The sequence below is a fragment of the Chlorocebus sabaeus genome, chromosome 5 (genome assembly GCF_047675955.1).
Source record: "Chlorocebus sabaeus isolate Y175 chromosome 5, mChlSab1.0.hap1, whole genome shotgun sequence".
In the NCBI taxonomy this organism is placed as follows: Eukaryota; Metazoa; Chordata; class Mammalia; order Primates; family Cercopithecidae; genus Chlorocebus; species Chlorocebus sabaeus.
This window is the reverse complement of record NC_132908.1, coordinates 71,572,576-71,589,708: the sequence shown is the minus strand read 5'-3', so window position 1 is coordinate 71,589,708 and position 17,133 is coordinate 71,572,576. Positions and strand designations below refer to the sequence as shown.

Below are 17,133 nucleotides of genomic sequence, written 5' to 3'. Positions count from 1 at the left end.
ATTTTTCTTTGCAGCGGGTGCCTCCCAGGTCAAATGGAATAAAAAAAATGCTAACTGCCTTGCCACCAGCCATGACGGTGATGTGCGGATATGGGATAAGAGGGTGAGTAATCTCTTTTTTCCCCCTTGTTGGTCTTTGATCCCTCCCAGAGGGTGTGAAGATGACTTTATGAATGCCAGGGCTTGTCTTGAGAGTCCGGGGAACCCTGGGCAGCATGGTAAATGCTCATTTTAAGCTTGTAGTACCAGATGATATTTGCGTCTCAGTCCAATGTTGAAGGAAGCTAGGGAAGTGAGACATTAGCAACAGTGGTTGAAAAAATCAGCCCCATTTTGCCACCTCCTAATTATGACACCAGGTAAGCCAGCTACTGTCACTTCTCTTAACCTCAGTTTCCTCCAAAATAAAGACACTAACTGTGTGTATCACTGGGGTTAAGCCGTGGAGCCCAGACACTATTCTAGAATTGTCAGCAGGTGTCTTATCCCTGCCCGTGCTTGCAAAGTGAAATGTATTTGTTCTCGGATGCCTGCCATCCTGAATACTTCCAGTAACGATGAGCGAGGCAGGACACTCATGATGCTTAAATTTCCCCTTACAAGCTTAGATGTCCCATCAGCCTCAAAGTAGCCTGCTTATCAATCATATGTTCTCACTGCAGCAGCCCGTGGGACATCTAGGGATGGAAATAGTACCGGCTCCTTGGCTGTGACTGTAATGGAAAGTCTACTGAAGTTGGTTGTGTTGGCTTCAGTGAGGGTCACAACACAGGGAAAAGGCCTCCCCCGTATTGACTGCCAGACTGTTGAGTAATAATGAACAGAGCCATCGCTGCCATGAGACCTGGGTGTAAATTCTGCTCACTGCCTGTGAGACCTGGGGCTAGAGATGCTCAGGCGTTGTGGGGATGGCTTGTTCAGGGATGTCTCCACCATCTTATCTTCTGGCTGCTCCCTTCCCTTCATATATTTGGAAGAGAAGCGGGAAGTGGAGTAGAGATCAGGCGTGGCAGATCCTGTCTGCTGCATCAGGCTCCAGGGATGCTGGGGAAGCCTTATGTGGCAGAAGCCCTCTGCCTTAGGTAGCTCTTAGGTGAGAAGGTGATTTCATAGAGGTTGGGCGGGTGCATCTTCTTTTTTTATTTTTTCTTGAGATGGAGTCTGGCTCTGTTGCCCGGGCTGGAGTGCAGTGGGGACCTTCCCTCACTGCAACCTCCGCCTCCTGGGTTCAAGTGATTCTCCTGCCTCAGCATCCTGAGTAACTGGGGCTATAGGTGCGCACCACCACACCCAGGTAATTTTTGTATTTTTTAGTACAGATGGGGTTTCGCTATGTTGGCCAGGATGGTCTTGAACTCCTGACCTCAAGTGATTGCCTGCCTCGGCCTCCCAAAGTGCTGGGATTACAGGCGTGAGCCACTGCGCCCAGCCGCATCTTCTACATGTTAGTTTTTGTCTTCTGTTCCTGTATGGCCATTTTCCTTTTCTCTTTTTTTTTTTTTTGAGTTGGAGCCTTACTCTGTCACACAGGCTGGAGTGTAGTGGTGTGACTATAGCTCACTGCAGCCTCCACCTCTTGGGCTCAAGTTATTCTTCTGCCTTAGCCTCCTGAGTAACTGGGACTACAGGTGCATGCTGCCACACCCAGCCAATTTTTAAAAATATTTTTTTGTGGAGACAAGGTCTCCCTATGTTGCCCAGGCTGGTCTTGAACTCCTGGGGTCAAGTGATCCTCCCACCTTAGCCTCCCAAAGTGCTGGGATTATGGATATGAGCCACTGCTCCTGGCCTTCTTTATTTCTTTAATTAGTGATTGGTTTTATTCAGTTTGTCACTAGAACAACATTTTCTAGTCTCCTGATTAGAAAGGAGGTAACTGATAACACTAATTTCCCTCAGCAAATCTTTTTATCTATTTTATTGAAAAGGTTTTAGCTTTTTTTCTCTTTTTTTTAATTAATAATGATACTTAGGGCCAGGGGTGGTGGCTCACACCTGTAATCTCAGCACTTTGGGAGGCCTAGTTGGGTGGATCATGAGGTCATGAGATCGCGACCATTTCTGGCCAACATGGTGAAACCCCGTCTCTACTAAAAATACGAAAGTTAGCTAGGGGTGGTGCTGCACGCCTATAGTCCCAGCTACTCGGGAGGCTGAGGCAGGAGTATCGCTTGAACCCAGGAGGCGGAGGTTGCAGTGAGCCAAGATCACGCAACTGCACTCCAGCCTGGGTGACAGAGTGAGCCTCTGTCTCAAAAATAAATAAATAAATAACTAAATAAACTAAAAATAATGATACTTAGGACTTCTACTTAGGTGAGTTGTAGAACTTGTTGATTATATTTTTACTTCTCTGGCGCTTTGTAGTGTCAAAGCAGCACTGATTGTGACAAGCATTACAGACTTCAAAAAGTTCAGTGTCAGTGCTGACAGTGAATTTTAACCCAAACTCATGTAGGACTAACATATTAACGTTTACTGAGCATTTATTGTACATAAGCATTATTTTAAGAGCTTTACATTTATTGATTAATGTCTCTTTATAATTAGCCTTTAAAGTAAAGGTTTTTTTTTTTTTTGGAGACAGAGTCTCACTCTGTTGCCCAGGCTGGAGTGCAATGGCACGATCTTGGCTCACTGCAACCTCCACCTCCCAGGTTCAAGCAATTCTCCTGCCTCAGCCTCCTGAGTAGCTGGGATTACAGGTGCCCACCACCAAATCTGGCTAATTTTTGTATTTTTAGTAGAGACAGGGTTTCACCGTGTTGGTCAGGCTGGTCTCGACTCCTGGCCACAGGTGATCCACCCGTCTCCGCCTCCCAAAGTGCTGGAAGTACAAGCGTGAGCCACTGTGCCCGGCCAGTATGTGCTATTGTTATCCCTGTTCTACAGATGCGTAAACCAAAGCACAATTTGCTGCCAAAATTTGAACCCAGGCAGGCTGGTGCTAGAGACTGCACTCTTTTTCTGTTTTTGAGACAGAGTCTCCCTCTGTCTCCCAGGTTGGAGTACAGTTGTACAATCATAGCTCACTGCAGCCTCAAACTCGTGTGCTGAAGTGATCCTCCCACATGAGTAGCTGGGACTGTGGGTATGCACCACCATGATGAGGTAATTAAAAAACATTTTTTTTTGTATAGATGGGAATCTTATTGTGTTGCCCAGGCTGGTCTTGACTTCTGGTCTCAAGTGGTCCTTCTGCCTTGGCTTCCCAAAACGCTGGGATTACAGGTGTGAGCCACTGCACCCAGCCTGGAGATTGCACTCTTAACCTCATAGACTAATGCTAATTATAGAAGTAATACAAGCTCTTTGTAGAAAATATAAATGAAAAAATAAAAATCATTCATAATCCTACTACCCAGAGACAAATGCTAACATTTTGGTGTTTTCTGTTTTATGCTTTTTTTTTTTTTTTTAACTTAGTTTGTCATACTGTGTACGTAGTTGTGTACACGTTTTTTCATTTAACATTACAACAGATGCATTATCCTCGTACTATAAGCTCTAAGTATAGCTTTCAGTGGCCATATCATATTGTATCATCATATGGTGTCACGTAGCTGTAGGATATTGATTCAGCTTCATTATTTCCCGTTTGTTGATCATTTAGGTTTTTTCTGGTTTTCTAGTGTTTCAGATAACATCAAGATGAACTTCTTTTATATCTAAAGCTTTTTGTGAGTTTGGATTATTCCCTTAAGATAGGAAAAATTTTGGGCTGGGAAAAGTGGCTCAAACCTGTAATCCCAGCACTTTGGGAGGCCATGGCAAGAAGATTGCTTAAGGCCAGGAGTTCGAGACCAGCTTCACCATGTTGGCCAGGCTGGTCACGAACTCCTGACCTCAGATGATCCACCTGCCTTGGCCTCCCGAAGTGCCGGGATTACAGGTGCGAGCCACTGCCCCCAGCCTGTTTATTTTCTATGCTTATTAATCATGTATTGTTTTCTTTTGTGATGTACATTCATTCTCCTTCGGAATCTTAGCACTCCATCACTTTAAGATGGTGGTTTTACCCTTTTGTCGAAGCTGGGTTCATCTGGATGTCTCAGTCCCTCTTCGTGGGTGATCATGTGGAAGGCGAGTGGGAATTGTCAGATTGCACTATTAATGTGTGAGACTGGGCACCGTGGATCGTGCCTGTAATCCCAGGACTTTGGGCGGCCAAAACAGGTGGGTCACTTGAGCCCAGGAGTTCAAGACCAGCCTGGACAACATGCAAAACCCTATCTCTACAAAAAATGCAAAAAAATTAGCCAGGCAAGGTGGCATGCACCTGTAGTCCCAGCTATTTGGAGGACTGAGGCGGGAGGACTGCTTGAGCCCAGTAAGTTGAGGCTGCAGTGAGCCGTGATCATGCCACTGCACACAGAGCAAGACTCCGTCTCATAAAACAAAAAAGGGGGTGAAAAGTACCCACTACCTTGTATCCTCCATTGAAGTGAGAAGAAATGAGGCTCACAGGCGCATTTCCAGAGCATGTGAAGGAGAGTTGGATGAGTCTTTTGGTGATGGTGTTTTGTTTGGCTTAACCAAAACAAAGTCTGTGTAGGGTAGAAACAGTATCTGGTAGTATTTTTGCATCCTCACTCACTACCTAGCAGACTTTTATGTGGTAGACACTCAATGAGTTCTTTCTAAATCAATAACATTCGGAGCTGATCTGTTGCAGAAACCCAGTACAGCAGTGGAATATCTAGCCGCCCACCTCTCCAAAATCCATGGCCTGGACTGGCACCCAGACAGCGAGCACATTCTTGCTACCTCCAGTCAAGACAATTCTGTGAAGGTCAGTGGCGCCCATGGGGAAGTTGGGGGAGCAGTGTTTGGGTGGCATCAGGGATGTATGATTCCACCTTGGGAGGAAAGCTATAGTGTGTTAGTATAGTATGTATTTCACGGTGCATGTGCTTCTTGGGCAATTGAACACATAAATTTGGTTATGTTGACCAGCGCAATGCAACAGAGCGAGACCCAACATGGTGCTGTTCAACGTAACCACGCTGCGTTATGATGGCAGAGTGACATGCCATAGGATCTCCTCTGATATGTCTCTTAGAATTTGTTCAGAAGGTTTTTGTCTTTCCCTTTGTGAAAGGAAGTCAGAGATAAAAGTACTTAGAAAGAGAAAGAAGTTGGCCGGGTGCAGTGGCTCACACCTGTAATCCCAGCACTTTGGGAGGCCAAGGCAGGCAGATCACTTGAGGTCAGGAGTTCGAGACCAGCCCGGCCAACCTGGTGAAACCTGATCTCTACTAAAAATACAAAAATTAGCTGGGTATGGTGCCGCACACCTGTAATTCCAGCTACTCAGGAGGCTGAGACACAAGAATCGCTTGAACCCGGGAGGCAGTGGTTGCACTGAGCCGAGATTGAGCCACTGCGCTCCAACCTGGGCGACCGAGCGAGACTCTGCCTCAAGAAAGAGAAGGAGGTTCCCTTGCAAAGAAACTGCAAGGAAGTCAGGTATGCATAACAGATCTAAGTAAAGGAGAAACGCCTACAGAGTTGTTAAGGTTGCAAAGTTTACAATTAGTCTATTCCTGGTGGAAAAACAGCTGCTCCCTCACATGCTTATCATATGTAGAAAGTTCTGACGCTTTCAGGCTAGAGTCATTTTATTAGTGATTCTCTAACTTACAGGAAATGCTCAAGATTTTTTGTGTTTCAGTAACCCGATTATTTTTGGTTTATCACAAGGTACAGCGTTGTTTGTTTGCCTTTCCTCTCTGTGGCATGTGATGTTCACCCTTGGTCAGAATGATGGCAGGGCAGAGTCATCTTTGCTCCAGTAGTTCCTCCTTGTGGTCAGGTCTCTAAGGACAGGGGTTGGACCACAGAAGTTGGTTTAGCAATTTTATGATTCAGTGTCATTTATTTAATGCTTTGTTGTATTTATATAGTCATATATGACATCTTTGTGATATGATTAACAAACTACAGTCATATACTAATTTAAAAGTTAACTCCTGTCTTGAAGTTTGTAAATCCCTTAGGGTTGTAAGTTATTTTTAATGTGCCAGATGTGACTTTTTTGTTTGTTTGTTCATATTGCATTTGGTTTTCCGTTTTTATTTATTTATTTATTTTTTGAGACGGAGTCTTGCTTTGTCACCCAGGCGGAAGTGCAGTGGTGTGATCTCGGCTCACTGCAACGTCCGCTCCTGGTTCTTCTGCCTCAGCCTCCCGAGTAGCTGGGATTACAGATGCACGCCATCATGCCTGGCTAATTTTTGTATTTTTAGTACAGATGGGATTTAACCATGTTGGCCAGGATGGTCTTGAACTCCTAACCTCAAGTGATCCACCCATCTCAGCCTCCCAAAGTGCTGGGATTACAGGTAGGAGCTACCATGCCCGGCCGCATTTGGGTTTCTGTCCCCATACCCCAATCAGCTTGTCTTCCAAGTTCGTAAACCAGAAACCATCCAGTTCAACTCTACCTCTTTCTATGAGATGCCCAAGTTTGTTGATACTTAGTGGCATCTTTCCTACCCGTGAGTCTGGGGTTTCATAGGTAATAAAGCAGGTAACAGCCAGTTTCCTGGGAGGACTTTATAGGCATTGTTTCCCCATACAAAGAGCCTTCTCTGTTCTTTACCAGCAGGCTTAGCTTATTAATGAAATGAGATTTTTGGCATGGTATTTGATTTATTCCACTATATCCTGGAAGCAAGACAATTTTTTTTTTTTTTTTTTTTTTTTTGAGATGGAATCTTACTCTGTCACCCAGGCTGGAGTGCAGTGGCACGATCTTGGCTCACTGCAGCCTCCACCTCCCAGGTTCAAGTGATTCTCCTGCGCATGCCACATGCCACCACACCCAGCTAACTTGTATTTTTAGTAGAGACGTGGTTTCACCATGTTGGCCAGGTTGGTCTCAATCTCTTAACCTCACGATCCACCTGCCTCAGCCTCCCACAGTGCTAGCAAGACAATTTTATTGAATGTATGTAAACAGCATGATCATAAAAAGTGAAGAAATTTATAAAAGGGACTTTGCATAACATTCAACCATTTTTTTCAGTAGATAAGGATCAATATGTGTAATTTTTCTACATAATCATTGTTAGGTTTATATGACAATTCTTAGGTGCATATGACAAATGCCCAAGCTGGTGTTTTAGTTTTATTCCTTTTGTATACTATCCATATGATGTAAAAATACAAAATTATTAGCTCATAATTAATGTTAGTTATTTTTATTGTATTTTTATTTTCTAAATTCGAAGGGGTCAGCTGGAGCAAGGTTATCACTGAATGTGTATTTCACTTCAGTTTGTAAATTGTTTAACTACAGAACAGTTGAGTTGAAGGTTAGGGGTAGATCAAGAAGAAAGAAAAGAATTTTTCTTATGTGGCCCTTAGAAATAGAACATTAACTATAATTAAATGAGTTCATATCATTTTACATAATCTTTTTGTTTTTCCTGATCTTGGGTTAACAGCAGCCTATTTCACAAAAGTTGCTGCCTTCTAGACAAAGAGAGTCCTGGAAATCCAGACATAGTCCCTTGGTACATTCTTTTTTTTTTGAGACAGAGTCTTGCTCTGTTGCCCAGGCTGGATTGCAGTGGCGTGATCTTGGCTCACTGCAACCTCTGCCTCCCGGGTTCAAGCGATTCTCATGTCTCAGCCTCCCTCAGTAGCTGGGATTACAAGGGCGCACCAACATCCCAGGCTAATTTTTGTATTTTTAGTAGAGACGGAGTTTCACCGTGTTGGCCAGGCTGGTCTCAAACTCCTGACCTCAAGCAATCTACCTGTCTTGGCCTCCCAAAGTGCTGGGATTACAGGAATGAGCCACCGTGCCCTACCACCCTTGGTACATTCTGATGGGAAACATGTAGCTTTGAGTCTATTTCCTAGGGTATCAACACTCAAGGAAACCTGGTTCATTTTTGACCAAGGCTCTTGTGATATTTCTTTATACCTCTCTTTCTCCATCTCTATGTAGATATGTATATATCTATATCTATATATAAAGAAAAAATATGTATTTTGTCTCACTGTGTTGACCAGGCTGGTTTTGAACTCCTGGGCTCAAGCAGTCTTCCTGCTTCAGCCTCCCAAAGTGTTGGGATTACAGGCGTGAGCCACACCTAGCCCCTGATATTTCTTCAGAGGACTTTTTTTCTGCTCTGTAGTTTGTAGCAGGAACCCTTTGGCAAGGGTAAATGAAAAGGAGAAATTGTCTGTGAATGGGGGGATGGAATGGCTCCGGTTAATTTGTAATAACTACCTGTATCAGATTGAAATAGAATGAAGTCTTCTGTTTCCAAATGACGTGTAATCATTTTGTAAGACTGCATCAGTGATTGCCTTGAGAGCAAGAGCATGTTATGAACAGTAAGGACATTGTCAAATCTCCAGGGTCCTCTAATTAATCCCATAAATTGTATAATTGTCACCAGTTGGTGAACATCTTTAAATCTAGAAACAAAATCTTTCTTTTTTTCTTAAAAAAAGCATTAATCTTGCTAACAGTTATATGCCGATCTTTGTACATGAATGTGAATATGTTTCTATCCCAATTGAAAAGTAAACAGTTGCTAGAATGTATTCATATTAACAACATTTTACTTGTATATAATTAATCTGGGGAGGCTGAACTTTTCTTTGCTAGCTTTCCACACACTGTGGGTTTGCTAATAGGGCGGCATGCACAGTGTGGAGCTCGTTAGAAATCTGGAGAATGACAAGCATACCTAATTATTTTGAGTATAATTGCTTTTATAAGTTGAGGGGCGAATTATAGTTTACCATGTGGCCATATGGGAAACCCAGAAGTAGTTTAAGCTGAAAAGACATCTTGACCATTTTATTATTTTGAACATAGGACCTGAATTTGGCAACAAAGAGTTGTCATATAAGGGTCTAAAGATAAGAAATGGCTGGCGCAGTGGCTCACGCCTGTAATCCCAACGCTTTGGGAGGCCAAGGCGGGTGGATCACCTGAGGTCAGGAGTTCGTGACCAGCCTGGCCAACATGGTGTAACTCCATCTCTACTAAAAATACATAGCTGGGTGTGGTGGTGCATGCCTGTAATCCCAGCTACTCGGGAGGTTGAGGCAGGAGAATCGCTTGAACCCAGGAGGCGGAGGTTGCAGTGAGCTGAGATCATGCTACATGCACTCCAGTCTGGGCAACAAGAGCTAAACTCCGTCTCAAAAAAAATAAATAAAAATAAAAAACCCAAATAAATAAAATAAAGATAAGAAATGATTATAGTCTTGATATATAAACTAAAGTTAAATACAGCAGTAAGTGATAAAAATTATTAAGAATGGCAGCATTTTTAAAAAACGAGATTTAGACAAATAATTCAGGAGCTTTATGAAAAACACAAAAAGTAACAGTATTTTGGTGAACCTCTGCTCTGTAGATATAGACTAAGTTTTTACTGTTTTAAACAAATGATGTGCTCAGAGATCAGTTGCTGTTTAAATGGAAAGAAAACCTACATTTTAGGTTTTGTTTTTCTTTTTTAGAGACAGGGTCTCACTGTGTCACCCAGGCTGCACTACAAGTGGCATGATCACAGCTCACTGCAGCCTTGAACTGCTGGGCTCAAGTGATCCTCCCACCTCAGCCTCTCAAGTTGCTAGGACTACAGGTGTATGCCACCATGTCATATTATTTTGTTTTTTGTAGAGGTGGGGTCTTGCTATGTTGCCCAGGCTGGCATTTTAGATTTATTCCTTTTGTGTACTATCCATATAATGTTTTGCACAAAAATCTTTTCCACAAGTCATTTTTGTTTTATAAGAAAATCCATAACATTTGGCCAACTTTGTCAACGTCATATATAAGGCAAAAATATTCTGTTTTTCTCCTTGATAAGGCAAGAAATGCATGTATTATCTTGCAAACACATCCTCATACAATCATAGATAATATTTGACATTTTTAAGGCAGCAGAAGTAAGCATGTATACCAGTGTGATCAAAAGGTATTTGTAAATCCTTTCACCCTATTAACTGGACAATCAATAAAGCATCAAGACTGGGCCTGGTGGCTCACGCATGTAATCTCAGCACTTTGGGAGTCTGAGGAGGGAGGATCACTTGAGCCCAGGAGTTGGAGACCAGCCCGGCCAACATAGTGAAACCCCATCTCCACAAAAAATAAACAAATTAGCTTGGTGTGATGGTGCATACCAGTAGTCTCAGCCACCCAGAAGGCTGAGGTAGGAGGATTGTTGGAACCGAGGAGGTTGAGGCTGCAGTGAGCTGTGATCACACCACTGCACTCCAACCTGGGCGACAGAGTGAGACCCTGTCTCAAATAAATAAATAAATAAATAGTATCAAGGAGCAAGGGTGTGTGTGTAAAAATTATGTTTCATGACTCAATTTTCTGTTTTTTTGTTTTTTTTTTTGAGACGGAGTCTCGCTTTGTCGCCCAGGCTGGAGTGCAGTGGCGCCATCTCGGCTCACTGCAAGCTCCGCCTCCCGGGTTCACGCCATTCTCCGGCCTCAGCCTCCGAGTAACTGGGACTACAGGCGCCCGCCACCTCGCCCGGCTAATTTTTTGTATTTCTTAGTGGAGACGGGGTTTCACCATGTTAGCCAGGATGATCTCGATCTCCTGACCTCGTGATCCACCCGTCTCGGCCTCCCAAAGTGCTGGGATTACAGGCTTGAGCCACCGCGCCCGGTCCATGACTCAATTTTCAAAAGGTATTCTTGGCTAGGTGTGGTGGTTCATGCTTGTAATCTTAGCATCTTGCGAGGCTGAGGTGGGAGGATTCCTTCAGGCCTAGAGTTTAAAATGAGCCTAGATAACATAGTGAGACCCTGTTTCTAAAAAATAAAAAAATAGCCGGGCTGGTGGCATGCACCTGTCATCCTAGCTACTCAGTAGGCTAAGGCGGGAGGATTGCTTGATCCCAGGAGTTCGAGGCTGCAATGAGCTGTGATCAAACCACTGCACTCCAGTTTAGGTGACAGAGTGAGACCCTATCTCTTTAAAAAAAAAAAAAAATATATATATATATATATATATATATATAAAATTATGCCTAGACATTATTTATATATTCAAAGGTTATTCATTAATATTAGTTCAAGGTCTTAAAATTAAAGATTTTGAAATTACAATTTAAGTTTATATTATAACACAGAAACAAAAGTTTATATTAAGAGTTTATTAGAGAAATATTAAACATATTTACCTTGATACTGTAATGGAATAGCTGAGTTGTTGTTCTTTTTTTTTTTTGAGACAAGATCTTGCTCTGTTACCCAGGCTGGAATGCAATGGCACAATCACAGCTCACTGCAGGCTTGACCTCCTGGGCTCAAACGATCTTCCCATGTCAGCCTCCGGAGTAGCTGGGACTACAGGTGCAAGCTACAATGCCTGGCTAATTTTCGAGGTTTTTTTTTTTAGAGATGGGTCTCCCCATATCACCAGGCTGTAGACTCAGTTCTTGTGATCCTTATTATTATAGAAAGTGCAGCCGGGTGCAGTGACTCGTACCTGAATTCCCATCACTTTGGGAGGCTGAAGCGGGCAGATTGCTTGAACATAGGAGTTTGGGACCAGCGTGGGCAACATGGCAAAACCCCATCTCTGCAAAAAATGCAAAAAATTAGCCAGGCGTGGTAACAAGCACCTGTAGTCCCAGCTACTTGGGAGGTGGAGGTGGGAGAATTGTTCAAACCCAAGAGGTTGAGGTTGTATTGAGCCAAGATTGTGCCACTGCACTCCAACTGCCTGAAAAAGGGAGACCATCACTCAAAAAAGAAAAAACAAAAGTTCATAAGAGCATGAGAGCAAACATTTTTTTAAGAGCATCAGTTGTTTTCATTCATTTGATTTGATGTAATTTTTACATTTTAATAATTTTAAATATTTTGTGGAAACAATGACAACTCCTATAATCCATATAAATAGTTATGTAATTTAGGAAGTTTAATTAAGCTTTCCATGAGAAAATAAACCCAAGGCTTATTTAAGTTAGAATAGTATGTTAAAAATTAATATTTATACTGTGATATAGTCAGGAAAACACACATAGATATTTATAAATCCAAATTATTAAACTACATAGTCTAATTTCTCCAGGGATTCATCTTCATTAGAACATTACCTGAACTTTTTTCTTTCCTTTCTTTTTTTTTTGGAGACAGAGTCTTGCTCTTTTTTTTTTTTTTGGAGACGGAGACGGAGTCTCTCTCTGTCATCCAGGCTAGGAGTGTGGTGGCATGATCTCAGCTCACTGCAACCTTCTCCTCCTGGATTCAAATGATTCTCCTGCCTCAGCCTCCCAAGTAGCTGGGATAACAGGTGTGTGCCACCACATTTGGCTAATTTTTGTATTTTTAGTAGAGACAGAGTTTCACCATGTTGGCCAGGTTGATCTCGAACTCCTGACCTCAGGTGATCTACCCATCTCGACCTCCCAAAGTGGTGGGGTTACAGGAGTGAGCCAGCATTCCTGGCAGAACTTCTTTCTATGGTTATATATTAATTAAAAAGAACTTTCATAAAGTTTGTTTCAAGGTACTGGAATTTTTTTCCGTTTTTGTTTATTTGATTTTTGTGTTTTGTTTTTATCCTGTTGTCAAGCTTCTTATTTTATAGTCTACCATTCACAACCATTAATTTAACTCACTGCTAATTTTTTCCTGAGGTATAGCTTCAGCAAGCATTTAAGACTTGTTTTGTTTTGTTTTGTTTTTTTGTTTTACTGTTTCCATTTTTTTTTTTTTTTTTTTTTTTTTTTGAGACGGAGTCTCGCTCTGCCGCCCAGGCTGGAGTGCAGTGGCCGGATCTCAGCTCACTGCAAGCTCCGCCTCCCGGGTTCACGCCATTCTCCTGCCTCCGCCTCCCAAGTAGCTGGGACTACAGGCGCCCGCCACCTCGCCCGGCTAGTTTTTTGTATTTTTTAGTAGAGACGGGGTTTCACCATGTTAACCAGGATGGTCTCGATCTCCTGACCTCGTGATCCGCCCGTCTCGGCCTCCCAAAGTGCTGGGATTACAGGCTTGAGCCACCGCGCCCGGCCATCCATTTTTTTAAAAAGAAATTTATGGGTAACTAGTAGGTGTATATATTTATAGGGTACATGAGATATTTTGATACAGGCGTATAATGAGTAATAATCACATTAGGGCAAACTGGGTATCTATCACCTCAAGCATTTATCAATTTTTTCTGTTACAAACATTCTAATCATACCCTTTCAGTTGTTTTTAAATGTACAATGAATTATTGTTTACTGTAATCACCCTGTTGTGCTGTCAAATACTGGCTCTTATTTATTCTGCCTAACTATATTTTTCTTTTTTTTTTGAGACGGAGTCTCACTCTGTCACCCAGGCTGGAGTGCAGTGGCTGGATCTCAGCTCACTGCAAGCTCTGCCTCCCAGGTTTACGCCATTCTCCTGCCTCAGCCTCCCAAGTAGCTGGGACTACAGGCGCCCGCCACCTCGCCCGGCTAGTTTTTTGTATTTTTAGTAGAGACGGGTTTTCACCGTGTTAGCCAGGATGGTCTCGATCTCCTGACCTCGTGATCCGCCTGTCTTGGCCTCCCAAAGTGCTGGGATTACAGGCTTGAGCCACTGCGCCCGGCCCTAACTATATTTTTCTACCCATTAACCATCCCCACTTCTGGCTCCCCCTGCCCTACCCTACTATGCTTCCCAGCCTCTGGTAACCATCATTCTGCTCTCTATCTTCATGAGTTCAATTGTTTTAATTTTTAGCTCCCACAGATGAGTGAGAACATGCAAAGTTTATTTTTCTGTGCCTGGCTTGTTTCAGTTAACAAAATTTCCTCTAGTTCCTTCCATGTTGTTGTAAATGATAGGATTGCATTCTTTTTTATGGATGAATAGTACTCCATTGTGTATATGCACCATATTTTCTTTTCCATTTGTCTGTTTATGAACATTTACTTTGCTTCCAGAAATTACAGCAGTTCTACTCCTCCTCTCTCTACCAGTCCTAGCCACTGGCATCCCCATGCTATTAACAGACCGTAACCTCAATACCACTTTCTTTGATCCAGCTGGAGGAGGTGATTGCATCTTGTATCAACATTTATTCTGATTCTTCGGTCACCCTGAAGTCTATATCCTCATCCTACCAGGGATGGGAATACCTTGCCTATTGCGAATAATACTGCAATAAATATGGGAGTGCAGATATCTCTTCGCTATACTGGTTTCTTTTCTTTGGGGTATATACCTAGCAGGGGGGTTGCTGGATCATACGATAGTTCTGCTCCGTGGTGCCTGTACTAATTTACATTCCTGCCAACAGTGTATGAGGGTTCCCTTTTCTTTACATCCTTGCCAGCATTCATTATTGCCTGTCTTTTGGATAACAGCCATTTTAACTGGTATGAGATGATATCTCATTGTAGTTTTGATTTGCATTTCTCTGATGATCAGTGATGTTGAGCATCTTTTCACATACTGTTTGCCATTTATATGTCTTCTTTTGAGCGATGTCTGTTCAGATCTTTTGCCATGTTTTAATTGGATTATTAGATTTTTTTCCTATTGAGTTGTTTGAGATCCTTATATATTCTGGTTATTAATCCCTTGTTACATAGATAGTTTGCAGATCATTTTAGATAGTTTGCAGATCATTTCTCCCATTCTGTGTATTGTCTCTTTTATTTTTTTTGCTACAGAGTCTTACCCTGTCATCCAGGCTGCAGTGCAGTGGTGTGATCTCAGCTCACTGCAACCTCCACCTCCTGGGTTCAAGCGATTCTTGTGCCTCAGCCTCTCGAGTAGCTGGGATTACAGGTGCACACCACCACACCAGGCTTATTTTTGTATTTTGTTTTTCAATAGAGACAGGGTTTCACCATGGTGGCCAGGCTGGTCTCAGACTCCTGACCTCAAGTGATCTGCCCGCTTTGGTCTCCCAAAGTGCTGGGATTACAGGCATGAGCCAGTGTACCCATTTCATGGAGTATTTTAACATAAAACTAAGGACAGTTGCATAACTTCTTTCAATGTAGCTATCCCACATAAGGCAAATCTGGCCTTACAAGAACAGGGAAAAAAGCTGGGTGCAGTGGCTCACACCTGTAATCTCAGCACTTTGGGATGTTTAGGCAAGCAGATCACTTGAGTCCAGGAGTTCAAGACCAGCCTGGGCAACACAGGGAGACCTTGTCTCTACAGAAAAATAAAAAAAAAGTAGCCAGATGTGGTGGTGTGCCCTTGTAGTCCCATCTACTCACAAGGCTGCTGAGGCAGGAAGATCACTTGAACTAGGGAGGTCTAAGCTGCAGTGAGTCATAATCCTGTCACTATACTCCAGCCAGGGCTACAAAGTGAGATTCTGTCTCAAAAACAAAAAACAAACAAAAAAAAAGCTGGGTGCGGTGGCTCACACCTGTAATCCCAGCACTTTGGGAGGCTGGGGTGGGTGGATCATGAGGTCAAGAGATCGGAATCATCCTGACCAACATGGTAAAACCCTGTCTCTACTAAAAATACAAAAATTAGCTGGACGTGGTGGTGCATGCCTGTAGTCCCAGCTACTCGGGAGGCTGAGGCAGCAGAATTGCTTGAACCTGGGAGGCAGAGGTTGCAGTCAGCCGAGATCGCACCACTGCACTCCAGCCTGGCAACAGAGTAAGATTCCCTCTCAAAAAGGAATCCTTGATACTTTCCTCTTCAAGTCCAGCATCCGGTTCTTTAAATACACATCTCATGTGACATGGAAAAGATCTTTTAATAAAACATCCATTGAGTAAAGTTTCTCTTGCTGCCACCAAGTGTGTCCCTTGGACTGAAAATGAGAAAGCTGAGATTTTTTTTTTTTTTTTTTTAAAAGAGCAGCAAATCTAAAACATCAGAAGTTTATTAGAAGTTTTTTTTTTTTTTCTTCCTAGAAATTCTTTGTTTGTTTGTTTGTTTGTTTGTTTGAGATGGAGTCTCACTCCGTTGCCCAGGCTGGAGTGCAGTGGTGCAGTCTCAGCTCACTGCAGCCTCCACCTCCTGGGTTCAAGCGATTCTCCTGCCTCATCCTCGCAAGTAGCTGGGACTCCAGGCGCATGCCACCTTGCCCGGCTAATTTGTGTATTTTTAGTAGAGACTGGGTTTTACCATGTTGGCCAGGCTGGTCTTTAACTCCTGACCTCAGGTGATCTGCCCGCCTCAGCCTCCAAAAGTGCTGGGATTGTAGGTGTGAGCCACTGTGCCTGGCTTCTTCCTAGAAATTCTTGAGTTTTCTCATTTTATGTTTAGCTACTTGATTATTAGTCTTGAATCAAAACAGGGATGCTATTAAATTTAGCAGTTATGCCATCTAAACTTTTCAATCTAAACCATTTATTTTTTTTTGGAAATAGGCAAAATTACACTCACACGTCTGCTCAGAAATGATTGCGTTCACCTCTTCCCACGCACTCAATGGAAAAACCTCATCCAGCCCTCAGGCAGGTTGGGGAACTAAGCAAGAGTTTACAGCTGCGTGTTTGCCTGTTCCTGTGTGCTGTGCTCTGTAATACTCGTTCATTCATATTGTGCATTAAGTAGAGGAACAGCTTCTAAGATTTATTAACACCTCATTGTTGGCACATAGAATGCTCCCTTACATTCCAGGTTGGCTCATTTGTATATTTCTTTGGGATATCGTGATTTTCTTTTGAGAGGAGAAAAAGTCACCCACTTCGAACTCTTTAGATTTTTCAGAAGGTTATGAAACTCCAGACAAGTCATTTCCATTTCCATTCAGGCTTATTCACAAAATTATTAACCAAACCAAGCAAAACCTTTTTAAGGTCTCTTCCTTTGCTCTAAAACCATGTAAAACCAGCTTTAAACCATTTTGAATATTTTAAAGTGTAGTAAGAGATTTGTGGGTCTGAATATATATCCCTATACTTTATTATGTCTCTAAAAGTTTTGAAACAGAGAAGGCCAGCGTGACAGTACTTGTGTGGGTCATATCCTTCTACAGAAAAGGTTATGATTATTAAAGGCCGTTATCAAAACTGGTTTCTTTTGTAAGAAGGAGGAAAGTACTTCTCACATCTGTGGCTTGTTGGCCATCCTCACTTTGGGGAAATTTTCAACCATTATTCGCTCTTCAAATACTACTTCTGTTCCATTCCTTCTCTTTCCTTTCCTCTGGAACAATAATTATACATC

The 17,133-nt window shown here is 42.6% G+C and overlaps 1 protein-coding gene across 3 annotated transcripts in view; it reads left to right on the top strand.

Moving 5' to 3' along the window:
• WDR59 (WD repeat domain 59) overlaps positions 1–17,133 on the top strand; it is a 122,274-nt gene that overhangs the window by 46,178 nt on the left and 58,963 nt on the right. For 2 of the 3 annotated variants that reach the window (XM_073015574.1, XM_007993624.3), the window contains exons 7-8: positions 15–103; positions 4,676–4,792. In XM_073015574.1, the coding sequence (XP_072871675.1) occupies positions 15–103; positions 4,676–4,792 (206 nt within the window). The remainder of the gene's footprint in view (positions 1–14; positions 104–4,675; positions 4,793–17,133) is intronic. The other variant, XM_073015575.1, reaches the window with a different exon arrangement.